Source organism: Thermobia domestica, chromosome 15 (genome assembly GCF_964235325.1).
Source record: "Thermobia domestica chromosome 15, izTheDome1.hap1.1, whole genome shotgun sequence".
Taxonomy (NCBI): domain Eukaryota; kingdom Metazoa; phylum Arthropoda; class Insecta; order Zygentoma; family Lepismatidae; genus Thermobia; species Thermobia domestica.
In genome coordinates this window covers 186,582,025-186,600,737 of record NC_137468.1, presented here as the reverse complement: position 1 = coordinate 186,600,737, position 18,713 = coordinate 186,582,025, and the positions used below count along the sequence as shown (strand labels likewise).

General features: G+C 34.5%; 1 protein-coding gene across 1 annotated transcript; it reads left to right on the top strand.

Moving 5' to 3' along the window:
- Positions 1-11,801: 11,801 nt before the first annotated feature.
- LOC145671765 (uncharacterized) lies at positions 11,802-13,178 on the top strand. The gene has a single exon (XM_081740970.1). It carries the CDS (start codon positions 11,802-11,804, stop codon positions 13,176-13,178), a length of 1,377 nt encoding a protein of 458 aa, XP_081597096.1.
- Positions 13,179-18,713: the final 5,535 nt, after the last annotated feature.

The following is an 18,713-nucleotide window of genomic DNA, read 5'->3' as shown; positions in this document are numbered from 1 at the left end:
GCAATGGAGCATGAACGATGTCAGTGACCGACAGTCAGTCACCGACATATAGAGAAAGAGATAGGATCATATTGCCATTTGCTGATTTTGGAAGATGAGGACAGCTTCAGGGAAATCACCTGTACTGATTGCAAGCACCTGCAAAATTTTGTCACAGATTTTGGCAGCTTCAGATCAATACATTCAGTGACTGAACTACTAGTGCAATGGTACCGGTAGGCTGTTTTACTTTGATTGGCGTTGCTTTTATAAAGATGGAGAACGAAAATATTTTATCGTTCGAACATTTGAAAGAATACCTTTTTTTTAAAGCTGAGGATGATGGAGGACAGAATTCCAAAGTAAAGTGGTGCCCCGGCGGGAAATATTTATCAACAACTAGGGTGCCATAATTAACGATATACAGTAAGGGGCTAATATGAATAAACTGTGTTCTGATGAATAGACCTACTTTATTACTAGAAAATAGTCCGTTGATGGTATGTTATATTGGAGTTCTTTCAGATCAATTTGCGTATCCTAGAGTTCCGTTGATTATAGTTTGGAACTACTTTTAAAAAGCATATATCGATTTTAGAGTTACTGGCGAGCTTTGATTCCTCCCAGTTCATGTGTTCTCATTTTATTAGTCGCAGTGTAATGTTTCTCTATATTCTGTATTTTTAATTTTACATAACAACATTGTTGTTATTATGTAATTAGTTTAGCAGAATAATAATAAAACAACCACTTTTTCTAACTCATAGTGATGGGAACGAGTCGAGCTAAAACTCGACTCGACTAGAGTTCACGAGTTTCGACTGGAGTCAAAGGTAATTTTCTCGAGTCGAGTCGAGTTTGATAAATGGCTCGCTCGTTTTAACTCATTTTGAAATCAATAACAATAATAACAATAATAATAAAAGTTGTAGGAGTATCATTGATAATAATTATATTGTCTATACAAGACACTTGAAGAGAGTACTCGAAACTACACACCGAATTTGGCTCGACTTGACCCGAATTCGAGTCAAGTTGGAGGAAATTTTTCGAGCTGAGTTCTCGGTTTGAGCTCAAAGATGTATGTTTCTAGTCGAGTCGAGTTACAAAGAAAACTCGCTCGTACCATCCCTACGAGTAACGCAGTATGGGATTTTATTCAGTGTTACATTATGTGGAAATGTTCATATAGCTGTCAAGTAAGAATGTGTTCTTGCGTCTACATAAAGCAATTCAAAACGTGCGATAATAATAATAATAAAGATAATAATAATAATAATAATAATAATAATAATAATAATAATAATAATAATAATAATAATAATAATAATAAAATAATAATAATAATAATAATAATAATAATAGTGGTAGTAATAGTAGTATGGAAAATTAAAGTAAGATTTTTTTCACATATTCAAAGTTTTGGACCTAAAAGTAACGCGTTAGTAACGCGTTACTTTCGAAATAAAGTAACAGTTACTTTTTTGGTGCAAGTAACGCGTTACTAACGCGTTACATTTTAAGAGAAAGTAAAGTAACTTGTAACTCGTTACATTTTTACAAGTAACTTACCCAACACTGATATAAGAACTAAAAATAAGTTTTATGCATTACCTTTTCACTACAAAAAATATAACAGTACAACTATAACAGTACTTTCTTGTAAGTTTTACAAAGCTAAAAATTCCATGTTTTTTCTCCGTTTTTACTGTATTTTTATACTCAGTGCTTCTATAAGAACACTGTACTTTAAATTAGTGTTATTTTGACTACATAGTAACGGAGAAAAAAATTGAATATTTCAACAATTACAATTTTAGAATAACAATGAAAGCATTGTTGCAAATTTTGACTATGTTCTCTTTCTCATTGTTTTAAAAATATAAAGCTTTTTTTCCATCGTGAAATTACTATGTTTTATTTTTCTATATGCAACTAAGATATGTAGGATAGCATTTAAAAAAATATGCAATAAAACTACTATTCAGAAAATGTGAAACAACAATGCGGTCTGACAGACCGTTCCATAGTAGTTACGTGATTATTTTCGTCCATAGTACTTAAGGGTTAAAAATTCCAAATATTTGAGTTTATGAACAATTAAAAAGCTGTTCGCAGATTATGTGAGGTACGCGAAGTAAATGTCTGAATAGCCAAGGACCTGGCTTAGTTAAAACATAGATGATTGTGTGAACGAAGCAAATAACAACATTGCTCTTTGTACTAGGATATTAATTAAAATCAGGATAAATAATGAATAAATATTTCTTGTGATACTGAAGAAATAAGATTGAAGGTGGCAAATTATGCTTAACAATTCACACATCATTTGCTAAATACCTCCTACATTGATATAAGTTTCTAATCTATGAGTAAGAGTGTCAAGTTAGTAGCATGTACTACACAAATTATTTATCAGCAACAATACCCAAGTGAAATAATTTACCTTTGATTCCGTAAACTTTATAATATGATCGACAACAAATAACAGTGGAACTGAAGATAAACTAAATAAAGTACTTCAGATATTATCTCCCTCAAGTATGCCTTTATTAAATGAAATTCTCATGTTAAAGCCTGCATTGATCTTTAGTTTAGTCGTACTCTTGAAACAGACACTTTTAATCATAAAGAGAAATTGTTCGAGAAATTGAAAGTGACATGATACTTTACAGATGTTTATGCTGAATTTCATCAATTGCTGCTTTAGAATTGTTTGTTAGCAAATAAGCACGCTATGATCGCATTTAGATCTCATAATACTCTATAAAATCTCGAATATTAGAGATTGCTTCATAAAGGCGGTTGTACAAGTATGTTTAGGAATTAACACAGTAATATTAGTTTGTTGAGACGACCCTCGAATACTTATGGGAAAGATCAGTGGCAAGAGGAGCAAGAATATCCATAAAAATGCTGTAAAATTCCACGGATAATGAATTGATACCAGTAAATTTGCCTTTCTTCCCAGATTTAATTCTTTAATTGATGTTATGATCTCTTCTATCGTGAAGGGACTGTTAAGCAATTCTCCTTTATAATCTGTTAAAGGCATCATGATCAAACAGATGAGTATCTTTGACTCGCAGCTAAGGTTTGAGATACAGACGTTTTGAATAATCTGTAAAAATTTAAGTTACATTTTCTCTCTCATAGAAATGACCTAGTGGGAATCTAATTTATGAAATTAATTGTTGTTTACTTCGTTCTCGTTGTATGTGAGAAGTGCCGACGTTTTTGGTTGAGTCAGAGTGCAGAATTTTACAGAGAATAAAATGTCCTTGCATACGTTGGCAGATTGTCAGACTATTAATGGTATATTTCTTTATGAAATATGCACGAATTAACTTATTCATTTTTGAGAATCGTCCAGAAGACTCTCCTCCAAGAGTAAACTACTGCTCGTACAATTTTTCAGGAAAAAAGGAGTTATACCATCTTGTATAGTCATTAATGAGATGTTTATTTATGAAATATTAAGAATAGAATCTTAATTCAATATAAATACTTCTATATACTAAGAAAATACATATCTGGGAACTTTCCACCCCGCCCTCTTGTTATTCCACCAATATTTTGACTTTCGTGCTGTTTAGTCAGATACGGCACAGTTCGTGGCGAATAATTAATCACTGAGTTTGCGACGAGGTACAGACCTTCCAAAATGTAAACATAGTTCTCGCAGAAGTCACATTTCATTTTACGTAACAATAACTAACGTAAAACACTTTTAATCCATTGGAATGATCGTCAATATTTAAAATAATAATAATAATAATAATAATAATAATAATAATAATAATAATAATAATAATAATAATAATAATAATAATAATAAAAATTACAATAAATAATTATCTAACAATAACATTTGAGGAAGAAAATTAATTGATTGGACGGGACTTGAACCCGGGTCTGTCATTTAGCAGTTTCGGCCGATTGTACTACGCTACAAATCCATCAATTGAAATTGATAAATTAAACTACTTGTTAGGCAGACGTTTGTGAAATATATTTTACTTTAAAATATCTCGAAATCTAACTAATATTCCTGCATGTCTTGATACAATTTACTGAATTACGAGAGTCAGTCAGAAAATTAGTTGCACTACTTACGAAAATAAAACAGAATAGAAATTTTACAATAACTACTATAATTTTGTATCGTAAACTTCTATGAACAATCTACTTTTCAACGTACGTAATTACCTTCGTTAATTGGGCATTTCTCGAGGCGTGGTACAAGTTTCTCTATGCCTTCTGCAAAGAAATCCCGTCCAATGCCCGATAGCCAATCTTGGGCTGCAGCTTTCACCTCGTCATCCGAGTGTTATCGTCACTTTGAAAGTTCGCCTTTCATGGGAGAAGACACATGAGGTCACATGGTGAAAGGCCTGGTCTATAAGGAGGGTGACCCACACTTCCTATCTAAACTTTTGTCACAAGTTCACACGTTGGTTATGCTGCATGCGGTCTTACATTATCATGCAGGAGCACAACACCTTTGGACAGTTTATCTGGATATCGAGTTTTAAGTGTTTTACGATAAATTTCATTGCAGTTACACCTTTTCGTCCATAAAAAGAACTAGTCATTGCACGTATTTCCAATTTGGACGCCTTTGCAGCTGTCGAGACATATTCATGACTAAATATCACAACCCCTCCACCGTTACGTGACACGATACAGCTATGTGCCTGCAATTTTGCCACACAGTTTCTTCAAAATACCATTGACCGAAAATATTTACGAAGAAGTGCAATTAATTTTCTGACTGGCCTACGTACGAAATAAGGTCTGGCACTGTTAGAAATGTCAATTGCGGATTTCAATAGCCCTTCGATTTCACTATCGATATGTAAAGGAAGTCTTCGCCTAGAAATGATTTCCGGCGACGCCATTAACTGATAGACAGACTAGCTATGACATTGAAAATGTTCGAGCGAATACATTATGCTGATAATCAATCTAGAGACCGAGTATCGATGGCTATTTTTGTTCTTAACACGAAGACCAATAGACTTAGTAATAAGATGAAAGGGAAAGGAAATCATTGCTTGGGTTACTTCTCTGCTATGAAATGCCCTTTTGTCTCTCATCAACTAAACATTACTTTTGTCCATTAGCTTCTATAAAGGAAACAAAGAAAATGCTCTTAGTCCAAAAGGAAATACACAATAGAAACACAAGGTAATAAATCAATTGGAACTTGACTATATGGATCCATTATAACCTATTAACAATTCCATATTTCTTATTCAGTAAATGCATTTATTGTTCACTTTACTTTGCAATATCTTAACAGTAGAAACATAACTAATGTTTCCTCTTTGGATGGGTTTACACTTAGACGTGGTGTAGACCTTGACAATGTACGACCAACGTGATTCCGGTAGGTTTACGTACTTTTGCACAGGTGAGCCTTCAATAAATTGTTGTTGCAAAATTACATTATGATTTTAGTTCTATAATAATTACCCCCTAGTCGTGTCTACCTAATATTTTTACAATAAATAGAATAATTGGAATTCAAGAGTTCTTTCCAGCACTGAGTTATACAACTGGGAACCTTGCGTTTTAAAAAAAGATCCGAACTATTGTTCGTAATAAACAATAAAATTATAATGAAATACAATTATTAAATAAGGTAAAATAATTTCCTAAGTACCAAATGAGAACTAACATAAATATACCAGGGGTGTCCAATAAGTTATCTACTTAGACAGTAAGCAATAAAGATAGGTTCACTTAGTAATCACTGTTTTGGAATGTAGCTCTCATGCATGGGCGGAGTTATGGAGGCTATGGGGGGCATTGCCTCCCAACTTTTTGACAAAAAATAAAAATGCCACCTATAACATGGCCACCTACCAAGACCTCCAGGACCGACCAAAAGGCCTTCCCCCACTACCCCCCAGCAGACTATACCTAGCTCCGCCTATGCTCCCATGGATGTCTGTGCACCGTCGTCACTTTGTGGACAACGAAGAAATTCCAGATTAAAAATGCCTGCAAACTTTTGGGAAACAACCTGTTGGACCTCGCTGGTAGACCTGAATGGACTCCTGCTTGCTCTTAGGATCCCAATGGTGGTTCAGGTTTCGTCCCCTGCTACCAGTTGAGCCAGGAATTTTGTCCTGTTCCTCCTGAAAGAAGTCCAACAAATCTTGGGACAGTTGCATATGGCAAACATTTGCTACACGCCGTAACACAAACACTCTACTCATGGTCCCTGCGTTGCTCCGTCTGACCTCAAATTGTACAGCGGGGTCCCCCACAGTGGCCTTGGTGTACGTGTTAGGCGTGCCTCTCCCTTCCTGTCTAGGTAGATAACTTATCGGACGCACCTTGTAACAAACAAAATAGTAGTTTGTTTCACGAATTATGCAACCAATGTTTCATCCCGTAGTAAAAATCATTGACAAATGAACACAAACCGTAGTTACAAAATTATTTATTACATCAGGTGAACAAATTATTATATGTCTATACCTAAGTGAAATAATAAGCTACTGTATGCGAATCTAGCAAAAATCAATATTAAATTAGATTACTCCGGAAAGTTATAACTAGGTGTATAACACCTCTAACCAAACAAAGCTAACATTAATATCAATAATAAATATGCTAACGACATCCAAATGAAGAGAAGTTGATGAGTTAGTCAGTGAACGAAGAGAGCTCATACCTTAAATAAAGCAAAGAAGATTATATTATTATTATTATTATTATTATTATTATTATTATTATTATTATTATTATTATTATTATTATTAATTTAACTGTTATTTCTGTATACCAATAATTTACTTACCTGTGTGACCAGTGATAATAGATTATTCTTTAACATTTACTAGAAAATATTTTGTAAATTGGTGTCCTGATATGTAAATTTTGATGTAAACTCATACTAGCAAACCCTCGAATCTGATACGCACCCCGATTTCGCTGGGTTAAATTAACGAAAAATAGTAATATGTTCCGTTTTTAATATTAGAAAAGCGCTCTTTGATATTGGTCATTTTCGGTGATTTTTATATATCCCTCTCCTCTCCCCGTATTGCGGGGCACGGCATGATAAAAATTATCCCATGTCCGAATGTTATGTATGTTGAAAATTAGATCAACATCGGTTGGGTGGTTAAGAGTTAAGTTCTATTTATTTTTATATATTAATCTCCCCTTCCCCTCCCCTAGGTCCTACCGTCAAAGTGAAGATATTTAAAAAAATACTTTCCAGGCTCGAACGTCATCTACGTTGAAAATTTGATCGAAATTTGTCGTTTAGTTCAAGAGCTATTAAGTTTTATTTATTTTTATATTTCCCCCTCCTCCCCGTACCCTAAGCTCTGCCGTCAAATTGAATAGCTCAAAGCACTCCCAGGGCAGAACTGAGTCTACGTCAAAAATTTGATCGACATCGGTTGGGTGGTTCAAAAGATTAAGAGTCACAAACTTAGTCACTTTCAATTTGGATGTGAAGTTTCTTCTTCACAGAGACCGCTATTAATATATAGATGTGTAGTGAATTAAGAAGGTTTTAGAAATTTGTGTGACATGAAGGTCTGTTTGTGAGTAGGAAGTGTTAGCTTGAATGGACATGGACAGCATTTTTAAACTTGTTAATATCTTATTTTTGGATGGCGACCAATTTCACTTCTGTCACGTTCCGATACTAATGTTGGTATGAGTTATTACCGTTGCCTATCGTATAATATACACCATTTCATTAGGTACTAATACAAAATCCACCATGGTCAACGGATGTGTTAGTTTGAGGGGTTGCAGTCCTCGTAGTACACTCGGTCATGTTGTGGATGAAGGGGTTGGTAAACGTTACGTACCTCCAAGTTCCCTCATAATGTATCTGGTAACAATCATGAGTCCTTGCGAGTAACTATTTTTGTGAGTATTTGTGGTAAAATTAGGGATGTTGCTTGCGAGAGGAGTCACAGGACGTAAGTCAGAATTTTACGATTACACGTAACCAAAGATATAGATATCATCCAATATCCGATCTGTGTTTTATTTTGACCCCACTAAACAAGATGTTTTTCGTAGGCTTTCTGATAATTTGTTTTACGTTAAGCAATGTGGGATCTAAAAGGTTATGAACCCAAAGAGGTTATGGCTGACAATGAAATGCGTCATATTTCTCTCTGGGCCACGTCGTTTTGGAGAAGTCGATTCTCATGTCCTTCTACTTGATGAATTTCACGAAACCCCTGAGGCGACATTTTCTCTGATAGCTCTAATGAGCTTCTTTTGTTGTCGGATGTCTCTATATGTGCCAATATGTGTAAAAATATCGTGTTTCACTATCCACGATACTTTCAATTTTTGTTGCTTCAATGATTAATCGTTTTTAAGATGCTGTTTCACTACTCTGTTGTATAAAAAAAGTGTTAGAAAACAGGCAAGTGGCACCTTTCCCAATAATGATTATCTTTTAGTGATATTACACTAGCACTAACACGACACTATGGCACCTGCGAGTAAGGGTGCCCATCAGGGAGGGCAGGTGGGGCGCTTGCCCCCTAGAGGAAATTGTACTTCAGAATATCGAAAACCCAACAGAATTTTTACATTAATTACAGCAAAATTTGAACCTATATTTGAAACGTCGCTTATACTTGGACGCCCCTTGGAACGTCGCTTATACTTGGAAACATCGCCCCTTGGAAACCACAACATGGGCGCCCTTGCCTGCGAGCTGATAACGACACCAGCTTTATGTCTCTGACGCAACTACAGCGTGACATCAACGTACTCCAATAACTTGAATATAATCCAGATCCAAGAAATTACGAGTTTGAACCAATAAAGAAAAGTGACTACATAGTTTGGTAATGTGATAGGTCTCATAGATTGCCTATCATAATTAATAATATGATAATAACAATTCTAAGTTTCTTCTGCTTATTCATTGAATGCTTGTTATTCCAATACTTTGAAACTAATGTTGTTGTCGGCAGAAATTTTTTTTTGACGTATTGGACTACGTATTGGCACAGAAAACGTTTCAGTTTTCTGATTAATAATCTTTATTAGCAGCAGCTCTGGAATTCTACGCTTGCGTTTGTGCAGCGTATGAGTTCCAGTTCGGGTTGCCAACAGTGAAAAAAATTACCAGCATCTGCCCATAATCCTCAAAAATGATGTAAAATAATTATAGTTTAAACCTTGAAATATATATAGTTGAGTCTGACAATAATTTCGGCCAACCGTAAAATACAGTTTTGTTGGCAAGCGTAAGTCCAGCGATGGCTCAGAAATGTTTATTATGAAAGAAAAATAAAGAGGAACCGAGATATTAGCTATTATTACCTAATCAAAAAAGCATATGGTCCAGCTGTCATTGTTGGCTGCAATATTATAGATTTACTTACAAACAGGTATTAGGTTTCTAATATACCGTTTAGTTAGTTTAGTTACATAGATTAGTAATCAAATTATGTTGTAACCTTCCACATTTATTTAATATTAGGTGTTTTTGACAGACAAAGCACAACGAATAAGTGTACGAGAGTTATCATAAGACTAGAAACTAAACTTTTAAGCCATCGATTCACAACTGAATATGTTATTCATTTTTTTGGCTAACACGGAAATGACCATAAACTGACAACTTGTGTGAAACGAGTATTATTCTTAGCACTATAAGTAAAGGTAATATTATCTCTTAAATTACATTTCTAGAACTATAAGCAATGTTAGATTAATACACTTTCTATATGGTCCCAGTGTTTGCAGAATCCTGTAAGACTTAGCATACCAATCCACATGGTACTGCAACTGCTGCTTTCATTGGTCAGGTGTCTCCAAGTCTATCGACGTTAATACTTTATAACTTCATATTCGTTTACACTCGATTTTCAATCATTCGAATTCCGAAAGATCTGCTCCTCGGATTCTTTAAGGTGTCCACTTCCTAAGGTTGAGAATTCTCGGAAATTGCAAATATTGGTTTACTTAACAGTGATACGCGGTTACATTATGATTTTTCAAAATGATGCAGATCAATACTCGTCGGGTTTCATGTTCTCGAGAGCAATGTTCAATGACTTCTAGTTTCATTCCTACTTCAAGGTACCATGGAGCAATCAGAGCAGTTTTATTCGAGCGTTATCAAATAACTGCGTTCAATTAACATGAACGATCGACCTATTGACTGATGAAAACTAAAATGTTAAAAACATTTTCCTCTCTTCTTCGTCTTGCTATTTATTGGTTATAAAATCTTGTATACTATCGTTTCAATTTTCTGGCGTCTGTGGAGTTGCTTGAAGAACTTCGAATCATAAAATGAACGTGGATTGATGCAATATTAATCCTGTTGACGTTTCGCTTGCCTGATATTTTGGTTACATAAAGATTTGGTTGGGATATTCAAGTAAAAACTTCAGTAGCCATTGTAATTCCAGCGTTATACTGATGATTATAAATCGATTATTTTCTCTTGACATCTGCTTATTTAATCTTCAGAAAACACTTATAAGGAATACAAGAATATACAGCATGTATTTTAGAGTCTAACTTAACAGACTGTCAGTTTATTATTATTATTATTATTATTATTATTATTATTATTATTATTATTATTATTATTATTCAATGATTAATAATGTTAATTATTATGAACGTCATTTTATGGAGAGGGTCTCTGTAATACAATACCAGGGCAGTTAAAAAATTTCCGGAATTTTGTTGCAACTCTTTATTGTCACCCTTCAAAGTAGGTTTCTTTAGCACATACACATTTGCCCAACTGCTCCTGTCAGTGAAGGAAACACAGACAAAAGTCCTCTTTTGGTACCGCATCTTCCGCAGTTCATCCGTAACGTTGGTTTTGATCATCTTCTAAGATAGTGAAACGGGCACCTTTGAGGCCAATTCTCCCTTAAAGCATTATCACCGTAAGCTGTTTGAAGGCTATCAAAGATTCTGAAGCAGATTTCCCCCAATTTGCACATGAACTTGATATTTGTTCGTTTCTTGAACTGCGGCGTTGTACCAACTGATCTCCATGGACTCCTCCGTCCAGCTACATTACTCGTATACTGCCTGTTATGGCTTGTTCACACTTGTCAAATTCACAAGAAGACAACCTAAAGGTTGTTCTGTACAAGAGTCATTGTTTTTGCATCACAAATGCCAAAAGTACAATATTCCGGAAACATTTTTCCTGCACTGGTAAACTAAGAAAACTATATGTAAGAAAATAATGAATATCATTACATTCCTGGATGACAATGTTTTTTATTTTCTTTTAGACATTCCACAACATTTTTCATTCTGAAATGAGATGTTGGGTAACCACAGAGGCACTTACCTTCTCTACAGTACTTCTGATTCAATTGATTGAAGCTTTCTCTTCAAGTGAAATGAAATGTCCAAAGCAACATGACGTTATAATACACTCAGTGGTGAATCACATTTGTTGTAATATTAATCGGACGAACATTGAAGAGATATCAGTCATCTATGAACTCATGGACCTAACAATTGTGAACGAATATGTTCTAGGATTGACCAACAAGTGTAAGAAACCTGTTACGATTCTAAACATTATGGATGACTTCTGGAATGCTACTGACAACAATAAACTGTTTAAAAGTTCATTATTTTTATTCATACTACAGGGTTTCACAAATATCAGTAACCAGCTTTCTCAGCTTGAAAAGATATTTTATTGGAATCCAAGAGCTATTATTTACGTTGATTTTATTAATTATTCCTTAACACCTAGAAATCTTCGTGACATATTTACAGCTTTCTGGAAAAAGAAAATTTTAAATGTCCAGATATTTGTTGAAGAAAAAATGCCTGTAAACAACGTTTCGTGTTTTAATCCAAAATCGAGTCTAGTGATATTCAATCAATTTACACAAAAACTTAACAACATAACTGTAAGTTCCCAATATTGTGAAACAAATTATATTCGAAGCAAGTATAAGGTTGAAGAAATTACGGCGAATCTTCATGGTTATCCCATTCGCGTAAGTGAATACAATTTGTTGCCTTACTTATGGTTGACAAAGGACAAACTTGGTAACCTGAAGTGTTCTGGATTTGCTGGTGAATTATTTTGTGAAGTTATGGCGCAGATGAACTTTACTGTAATACTTGTGAAGAAATTCAAGCCAAGATCAAGAAACGTGAAATTACCCAATGGTACTTGGACTGGAGCCATAGGTGAGATTGTGGAATCGTTTGCTGATATATGCCCGAGTGTTATGGTCATGTTTCCAGAAAGATATAAGGTCGTGGATTTCGCAACTATTTTCTTTATTGACACATGGGTCTTCATAACACCAATAGCTCCTGAGTTGCCTCAGTGGATAAGAATATTTTTAGTTTTTGATATCAAAATATGGCTTTCAGTTTCTGGGGTTATGATTTACATAATTCTCGGTGAAGCATTTACACAATCGATAGTGTCAAATAATACTACACGCCATAGTCTAGCCAATCATATTCTGTATGTTCTTAGGCTCTTTTTACAAGGTTGTGTACATGTTATTCCAAGAAACAGAGCCCTGAAAACAATCTTAATTTTCACATTGGTAGGAGTAATCGTTATAAAGGCCTTATACGAAGGTTCATTGGTTGGAGCAATGATAACACCACAGTACGAGAAACCATTAAATTCTTTTGTAGACATTGTGGAGTCTAAATTAACAGTCACTGGTTTTCCTCAATTCCTTAACGTCCTACGTACGTACCAAACACCAGAATTAAAACTGTTGTACTCTCGAAGTGTAAGCACACCAAATATAACTCAGGCATTGCACAACCTAACTAATTTAAGAGACTCTGTATGTTTCCAAATTCTTTCTCCAGCAATGTTCTTTCAGAAGCAATACAAAGGAATGAATGGCGAACACTTACTGCACATAACAGAACAAAGCATAGGAGCAATATTGGCTTCGTTTATTCTTCCAAAGCATTCTCCGTACACTCCGAGGATTAACATCATTCTGACCAGACTTGTTGAATCTGGAGTTGCTGACAAAACTAGATTTGAGATGTTACATGATAAATTTTCTGGAGAAGGATATCACAATCGGCGGCATAACACATCCTTATCTCTTCATCATGTACAAGCAGCTTTCTACTTACTTGCAATAGGCTTGATCAGTAGTTTTCTTGTATTTATATTTGAAATTATTAAGAACAAATATATGACAAAAGGTTGACGTATTGATGAGAACTGATGTGAGATAGTTATACTTTCTAATATGAAGAAGTATCTAGAAAATTTGTAACCGAACCCAGAATTATGTTATTTTGAGAACATTTATATGTAATGTAAAATCTACTAATGTAATTAAGGTGAGTGGTTCTGTATCCACTATTCAGTATCTTGTGTATACTCCACAGAAATCTTTGTACTTGTAGTCGAAATCAAGAGGATAAAAGTTACGTTGTTTCTTGTAGTAAGTACTTTATCAACAGGTAAAACGTTAAGTCTATTTAATGAAAGTACGTTTTCTAGATTATTCTTAATGGTGTTTATGATACCTTTGCTTCGTATTTAGTTAATGGACTCATATGGGAAGTCATTTTCCTGTTTTCTTTGTAATCAACTAAATTTTAATTAGTTTTGCTTTACTGGTCCAAAATACTTTACTTCCTTAAAATTAAATTGTTATACTTAGTGTCCAGCAGAAAAACTTGACGGTTTTAAAACTGAAATTCTGACTAAATCGAATATTTCAAATTTCCCTGTTTATTTCAAGAGTGACATAACTGAAAATTCCAAACTTTCAAAAGAAGCGTTTGGATATTTTGTAACGCATTAAAAAATACTTCGTGCAATAACAACTAAAGTGCTAAAAGTGCTCTCTTAAGCCCAGTTTTGGAAGCACATCTGTGATTTTTCTTTACCAGAGATATACATCAAGAGTGGGTTTTATTTTCGGCCCGTAAGTCAATAAGCAATTAAATTTATTTTTATGATTCTGTGCTTGAGTGTACCATTCAGCATTTAAACGGGAAGAACGAGGTACAAACGGTTATGCCATTTAACATCAAAGTATTTTGTTAGTTCCCGCAATGTAAGTTACAGGTACAGTTGCACATAGAACCAGTCCATGACAGTGTTTAGGCGATACACAAGCCTTCACATACATTTTACGTATATATTAATTTTCAGTTACATATGTGAATCCAAAAATGCGGCTTCAATTAGTTTAAAATAATTTTGAGTCGAAGCTTCCTAATGTAGATTCCCTCTCTGCCAGATCTAACTATTCCTGAGGATAAGGGTCTACAATCATGTCCCTATCTACTTCAGATTACGGATAAGATAACACGTTCCCTACCAAGACCATTGGCTTGTGCAGGTCACCCATTCGAGAATGAGACGTATCTCTCCTCCCCCATAGCATGTAATTTCAGAGATACAATTTTCTCGATGAGAAACAGTAACACTCCCTCTATTCACAAAGTTTCTTTTGTCTCCGTACTAAACATCAATTATCAGTAGGAGATAGATCGTGATGAGTTACGGAAAATACTATTTAGTGTATCAAGGCTTTTTTATTAATTGGCCAACAGGTGTAAGGAACTTGTTACGATTCTAAACATTATGGATTACTTCCGGAATGCTACTGACAACAATAAACTATTTAAAAGTTCATTATTTTTATTCACACTCCAGGGTTTCACAAATATCAGTAACCAGCTTTCTCAGCTTGAAAAGATATTTTATTGGAATCCAAGAGCCCTTATTTACGTTGACTTCATAAATTATGCCTTCGACCCCAGAAATCTTCGTGACACTTTTAGAGCTTTCTGGAAAAAGAAAATTGTATACCTTGAAATTTTTATGCGACAGAACACGTCTGCAAGTATAACTTCCTATTTTGATTATAAATTAGGTCTATTGTTGTTCAATCCATTTACAGAGAAAATTATCAACATACGTGTTGTTTCTCAGTATTGTAATGCAAATTATCCTTACAACTAATTTACGAAAGAAGAAATTACTGCAAATCTTTATCATTATCCTATTAATGTAAGCGAATACAATTTATGGCTCTTTCTGTGGTTGACGAAGGACAAACTTGGAAACGTGGGATCTTCTGGTTATGCTGGTGAATTGTTTTGCGAAGTTATGAAGCAGATGATGTCAAAAAGTACAAGCCACGATCATGAAACGTGAAATTACTCAATGGTACTTGGACTGGAGCCATAGCAGGGATTGTAGAACTGTTTTCAGATATATATATATGTCCGACTGCTATGGTTATGTTTCCGGAAAGATATAAGGTAGTGGATTTTGCAAATATTTTCTTTAGTGATACGTGGGTATTCATAACACCAGCACCGCGTGAGTTGCCTGAGTGGATGAGAATGTTTTTACTTTTTGATACCAAAATATGGCTTTCAGTTTTTGGAATGATGATTTACATAATTTTCGGTGAATCATTTAGACAATGGATACTTTCAGATGATTTCACACGCTACAGAGTAGATAATCAGATTCTGTATGTTCTTAGGCCATATTCACAAGGTTGTGTACATGTTATTCCAAAAAACAGAGCCTTGAAAACAATCTTAATTTTCTCATTGTTAGGAGCAATTATTATAAGAGTATTACATGAAGGAACATTAGTTGGAGTTGTAATAACACCACACTACGAGAAACCTTTAAATTCTTTTGTAGACATTGTAGAGTCTGAATTAAGAGTCACTGGTTTACCACAATTCCTTAACATTTTAGAATCATACCAAACAAAAGAACTGAAATGATTACATTCTCGAAGTATAGGCACAGCAGATTTAAGGCAGGCACTGTACAACACAGCTCACGTAAGGGACTCTGTATGTTTTGAACTTCTTTCTCCAGCATTGTTTTTCCAGAGTCAGTACAAAGGAGTGGGTGATGAACATTTACTACACATAACAAGGCAAAGTATTGGAACAATATTAGCTTCATTTATTCTCCCAAAGCATTCTCCATACACTCCCAGAATAAATACCATTCTGACAAGACTTGTTGAATCTGGGGTTGCGAATAAGATTAGATATGCGACGTTTAATGATCAATTTGTTGGGAGAGATCATAACCGAAGAGATATATCCTTATCATTACACCACGTGCAAGCAACTTTCTATTTACTTGCAATATGTTCAATGAGTGGTTTGCATTTATTTGTATTAGAAACTATCATCAATTATCCGCTTCACTATTTTAAATTAAGAAAAAATAGTAATATATCCGTTAATCAGTAACTTTTTACTAATACTAAAGCGCTCTTTGATATCGGTCATTTTCGATTACTTTTATATATCCCTCTCCCCTCCTCATGTTGCGGGACACGGAATCGGAAGTGTCGTTGTTCATCTTAACGACTCCGAGAACTATGGATTCGACACTAATATCGGTTATTTTCGATCATTTTAAAATTTTTCTCTCCTCCTTTAAATTACACCGTAAAAGTGATATGAGAAAATCCATTTCAGTTTGAAACTTCATCTAGGTTGTAAATCTGATCGATATTGGTCCGTTGGTTCCAGAGTTATTAACTTTTATTTATTTTTATGTGTCTCTTCCTATTCCCTTCCCCTAAGTTCTACCGTCAAGTGAAATGGTAAAAAACATTTCAGGCCCGAACCTCATCTATGTTAAAAATTTGATTGAGAACCGTCGGGTGGTTCAAGAATTATTAAGTTTTATTTATTTTTTAAACTCCCCCTCTCCTAAGTTATATCGTGAAAGTGAATAGATAAGTACCATCCCATGCCCCAATCTTATTTCTGTTGAGAATTTGATCAAGATCGGTCTGATGGTTTGAAAGTGATGAAGTCACAAAGACAGTCACTGTTCTTTTTTATTTTTTACGTATATCTCCCCCTCCCCTACATTGCACCGTCGAAGTTAAATGACAAAAGTTAATTATCCCAGGTTCGAACGTCATCTATGTTGAAAATTTGATCGAGATCAGCTGGATGGTTCAAAAGTTGTTAAATTTCATTTATTTTTATAGATCTCTCCCCTCCCCTCAACCTCCCCCAAGTTCTGAAGTAAAAGTGATGTAATAAAAGCCACCCCAGGTACGAACCTCATTTATGTTGAAAATTTGGTTAAGATCGGACGACTGCTTTAAGCGTGACGAAGTCACAAAGACAGTCACTTTTATTTATTTTTTTACATATATCTCCCTCTTCCCCAAATCCTACGTTGCACCGTGAAAGTGAAATAACGAAAACATCCCAGCCCCGAACCTTATGTATGTTGAAGGTTTGATCGAGATCGGTCGGGTGGTTCAAGAGTACTTATATTTTATTCATTTTTATATATTTCCCCTCCTCTCCTTCCCCTCTCCAAGATCTACTGTCAAAGTGAAATGATACAAATCTTCCCAGGTTCGAACCTCATCTATGTAAAAAGTTGGTTGAGATCGATCGGGTGGTTCAAGAGTTATTAACTCACAAATATAGTCACTTTTATTTTATATATATTGCTGAAAACGTGCCATTTTTGCTAGCCGATTACATATTATGTAGATTTACCAGCTCTCATTCAAATTTTCAAAACAGTTGCCTTTATGTTTCTATTCCACATTTTAGGTGTCGTTTTGGCCATGTTAGTTTAATATTGGTACTAGAACCTTAAGGTTGATACCCTTGTGAAAGGCAACTAGTAGAGGAGCTACGTATAGCGGGTTAATGGGCATTTCAGGCGCTTTACTTTAATCTGAATGACAAAGCCTATTGCAAGCTGGCAATGGCATTATATAAATATCTATCTATCTACCTATCTATCTATCTATCTATCTATATATACATATATATATATATATATATATATATATATATATATATATATATATATATATATATATAGGGTAAATGTACCAGTAGTCGGCCAGTATGTGTTTTTAAAGTATAAAAAAAATAATTTTTTACTAATAACTTTTACTGCATATGCCATTACAAAGAGCAGAGTTTAAATTTTACGTTTGTGTAGCTCACATAGGAAATCTTTTATAACTAATTACAGAGGTGAAAGAAAATACCAGAATCCTAAAATAACCAACAGTCGGCCTATGAAAACCAAAGGTCAGCCATTACTCCTAACCAGTACTCAGCCACACTATAGATTTGACTTTTTAATGAAATTTAAGAGACAATTCCCCAGTTATCAAATTAAGGAACAATTATATTGCACTCAGTGCTCCTACATAGAAAAACTACGTGGAAAATCTACTGCGATATAGAAAAAAAAATGCTTCTTGTACTTCCCATAAACTAAGAAAAATGTGCCTCGGCCTAGACTGGCCTATTTAAAACTAATATATAGGCCTATTTATTTTTACATTGATATATATACTTAGCCATGGAATTAATCCTTTAATATGAAGTTCATTAAGCACATTCAGGACACACAAACCCTTATTTTGTAGCTTTCCCGTACGATAATTCACTGAGGCACGTGCATTTCAAGTGACACCAGTGACCACAAAAATCACACCCAATATATTTAAATGTGTCGCCCTCAATGTCACTTATGAATTCTTCTTAGGCCTTACACTTTACACGGCCTCCAACAACTTGTTGCATCTCGTCTTCCGAACTACTAGTGCTACTTGGATTGACAGACTTTTTCTTTCTGTTTTGACTTTTGCAGATTTACCTTTCTTTTTTTATTCTCATCCTTTTTCGTTTTATAGTTCGTCCAGAGTTAAGTATGTACTGTGGTTGCTTATGGGCTTTTACTTCTG